General features: G+C 63.1%; 1 protein-coding gene across 1 annotated transcript; it reads left to right on the top strand.

Moving 5' to 3' along the window:
* The first annotated feature begins 1,322 nt into the window (after positions 1-1,322).
* H696_06104 (hypothetical protein) lies at positions 1,323-2,398 on the top strand. Its single transcript, XM_009499866.1, has one exon. It carries the CDS (start codon positions 1,362-1,364, stop codon positions 2,154-2,156), a length of 795 nt encoding a protein of 264 aa, XP_009498141.1. The 5' UTR covers positions 1,323-1,361; the 3' UTR covers positions 2,157-2,398.
* The last annotated feature ends 72 nt before the right edge of the window (positions 2,399-2,470 follow it).

Here is a 2,470-nt window from a genome sequence, read left to right as displayed (position 1 = left end):
CCCCCCCCCCCTCCCGGGCTCTACGCCGCGGCGAGCTGCCATCGCATGGTGTCGGGCTGTGTGGCCGCCGCGAGCCTGGCTGCGCCTCCGCCCGACCGGGCGGCATTTTGCGTGCCGTTTCCCTGCACCCTGGGCCTGGCCGTTGCTGCTGGGACTGGGTGGCCTGGCTGGCGGGCTCCGTTCGGGGCTCCCTTCAAAGGAACATGCCCCTGTCAACTTGGAATGGACATCCGTGTCAAGGGGAGAAGGGCAACAAGAAATCCGGACCGTCACCAACGGGCATGCTGTTTGTCTTCGCACAGCCGCCGACGAGTGCCAACCAGGCGTCCGGCCAACTAGCCCCAGGGCGCCACGGGCCTGCCCACCGGACTGCCATCTGCCGCGCTGATTGGGTGTCTTGAGCCGAAAAAACCCCAACACATTCTCGTCGTGTTGGCCCGGGTTCCTGCCAATCTCCGGCCGAAGGCCCCCCTCCCTTTTCGGGCGCTAAGACGCCACCGCATTGCCATCTCACGACGACCCATCCTTCGGAGAGGGCCCATCCGGAACGCACTCGGGCTGACACGCCGAAAGGGGGGGGGGGGGGGAGCGAGTGGCATGGGCCAATCTGCCACCTGGCGCCTGCTTCCGCGTGAGTGTGCGTACATCCCCTCAGGGCAATGGTCTGTCGCCGGTCCAGCCCACGCGGCTTCTTTCCCCCCTCCCCTGTAATGCGTCGATGTTCGGTGAACACGCGGGGCTTTGGGCAGGTTCTTTGGGCGGCCATGCGCGCTCGGACAGGTTCCTCCTGGGTGCGTCCCTTGCCGACCGAGAATGGATATCCGCCTGCGGCCATCGGCATGCCTGGGGCGTTGCCCCGCATTTCGCCATACCCATACCGCCTTGGCCTCGCTCGCAACCCGGACACCGGGCTTTTCCGGAGAGAGCCGGTATCCAGTCATGCCCGATGCCTGTGTCTCGGGCATGCGGCCCCCGGATGCCGCTGGCTGTCCTGGGGGCAAGACCAGGCCAGGCCAGCCCATAACCAGGCCAGCCCATAACCAGGCCAACCCAGTCGACAACCAGGCCAGGCCAGCCCAGCCCCGAGCCCAAACCGGCTCACTTCAACCAGCTTGTTGGCCAGGCGTCTGACCCTGCAGACCACAGCATGCTAACGTCGTGGACCAGGCCGATGACCCCCTCCCCCCTCCGGCCTTTATAAAAGCCCCATGTGAGGCGCTTTCCCTCTGCAGGAGGGGGAATACAACACCCCGCTTCGCCTCCTCCCCTCTCCTGTCACGAAACTTGCAAGCACTCCCGCGCACGAGTTTCCCTCGCCAACACCCCCCCCCCCCCCTTGGCCCCTCCCACCGAAGACAATCATGCTCAAGGCGTCCTTCCTCCTGGCCTTCCTGGCCCTGTTGGCTGTGGCCTCCGGCGCCCCGGTGGCCGATAGCCTGGTCGTGCCGCGCGTTGGCCTGGCCGGCGTCCAGAAGCCGGGCCACTATTCCACCAAGACGCTGAAGGCCCTCGCCAATGCCACGCTCAACCCCTGTGAGTATGAGCTTCTCTCTTTCCAGCGTAGCATCGAAGACATGGACAACGCTTGCAGTGTGTGGGCCCTCGAAAAGGCCGCCAGCCTCGGCAAGTGTAATGTCGAGTCTGCCAACACGCACCTCGGAAAGACGGTGGACATCACTCGCGCCCATGAGGATTGCGCACAGGTGATCAAGTCGCACAAGGCCTGGTGCCGCGAGACCCAGCCCGACTCCGAGGCCGCCAACTACGACCTCAGCGAGTTCGAATGCCCTACGCGCTACCAGACCTCCCCCAACAACAAGAGCTTCCCGCGCAAGGGCTGCGACAATGTCGGCCTCGGCAAGATCTACGCCTCCATCGAAAAGCACTGCGAGCCGGGCGACTTCCTGGGCGTCACGCTGGACTCGCTGTGCTTCAACAAGAAGTGCGCCTCCGCACTGGGGGATTTGTATGTGTGCGCTCGCGACCGCTTCGCCGCCGTCTCCGACTTCTGCGTCATGACCAGCCACACCTACTCCTTCGAGGTGTTCTGCCCGACCTCCAGCCCGGGCTACAAGATTATCAGCGCCCTTGACTGCTCCAAGGTTGATTATGTCTACAACCCTGACAAGGACTATGCGCCCGTCCGCGAGAACTAAACATTCGCTCTGCCTCTTGGAGGGCTTGGTCCTTGAGCTTCCTGCAGTTGACGCAGAGCGCGTCGCGTATCTGCGAGTAGATACTTAAAATACATATCTCTTCACGTATGAATGTATGTATGCATGTGTGTCTGTTGCCTGCCCTATCGACACCCCTTTCCGCCTCCTCCCTGTAGTTCTTCCAAATGCAACCCACCTGAGATGACGCCCCTGCTCTTTGCCTGTGTACCTTGGTGAGCATCCGTAAATGCGCGCGCGCGTGTGTATGTGTGTGTGTGAGTGTGAGTGTGAGTGTGTGTGTGTGTGAGTGTGTG

This window comes from Fonticula alba, assembly GCF_000388065.1.
Source record: "Fonticula alba strain ATCC 38817 unplaced genomic scaffold supercont2.18, whole genome shotgun sequence".
In the NCBI taxonomy this organism is placed as follows: Eukaryota; order Rotosphaerida; family Fonticulaceae; genus Fonticula; species Fonticula alba.
Note: the sequence above shows the minus strand (reverse complement) of the source record. Positions and strands in the feature narration are given on the sequence as shown.

What these genes read in the sequence shown, in the direction of transcription:
- H696_06104 (XM_009499866.1), top strand. Translation starts at nt 1,362, where the DNA reads ATGCTCAAGGCGTCCTTCCTCCTGGCCTTCCTGGCCCTGTTGGCTGTG.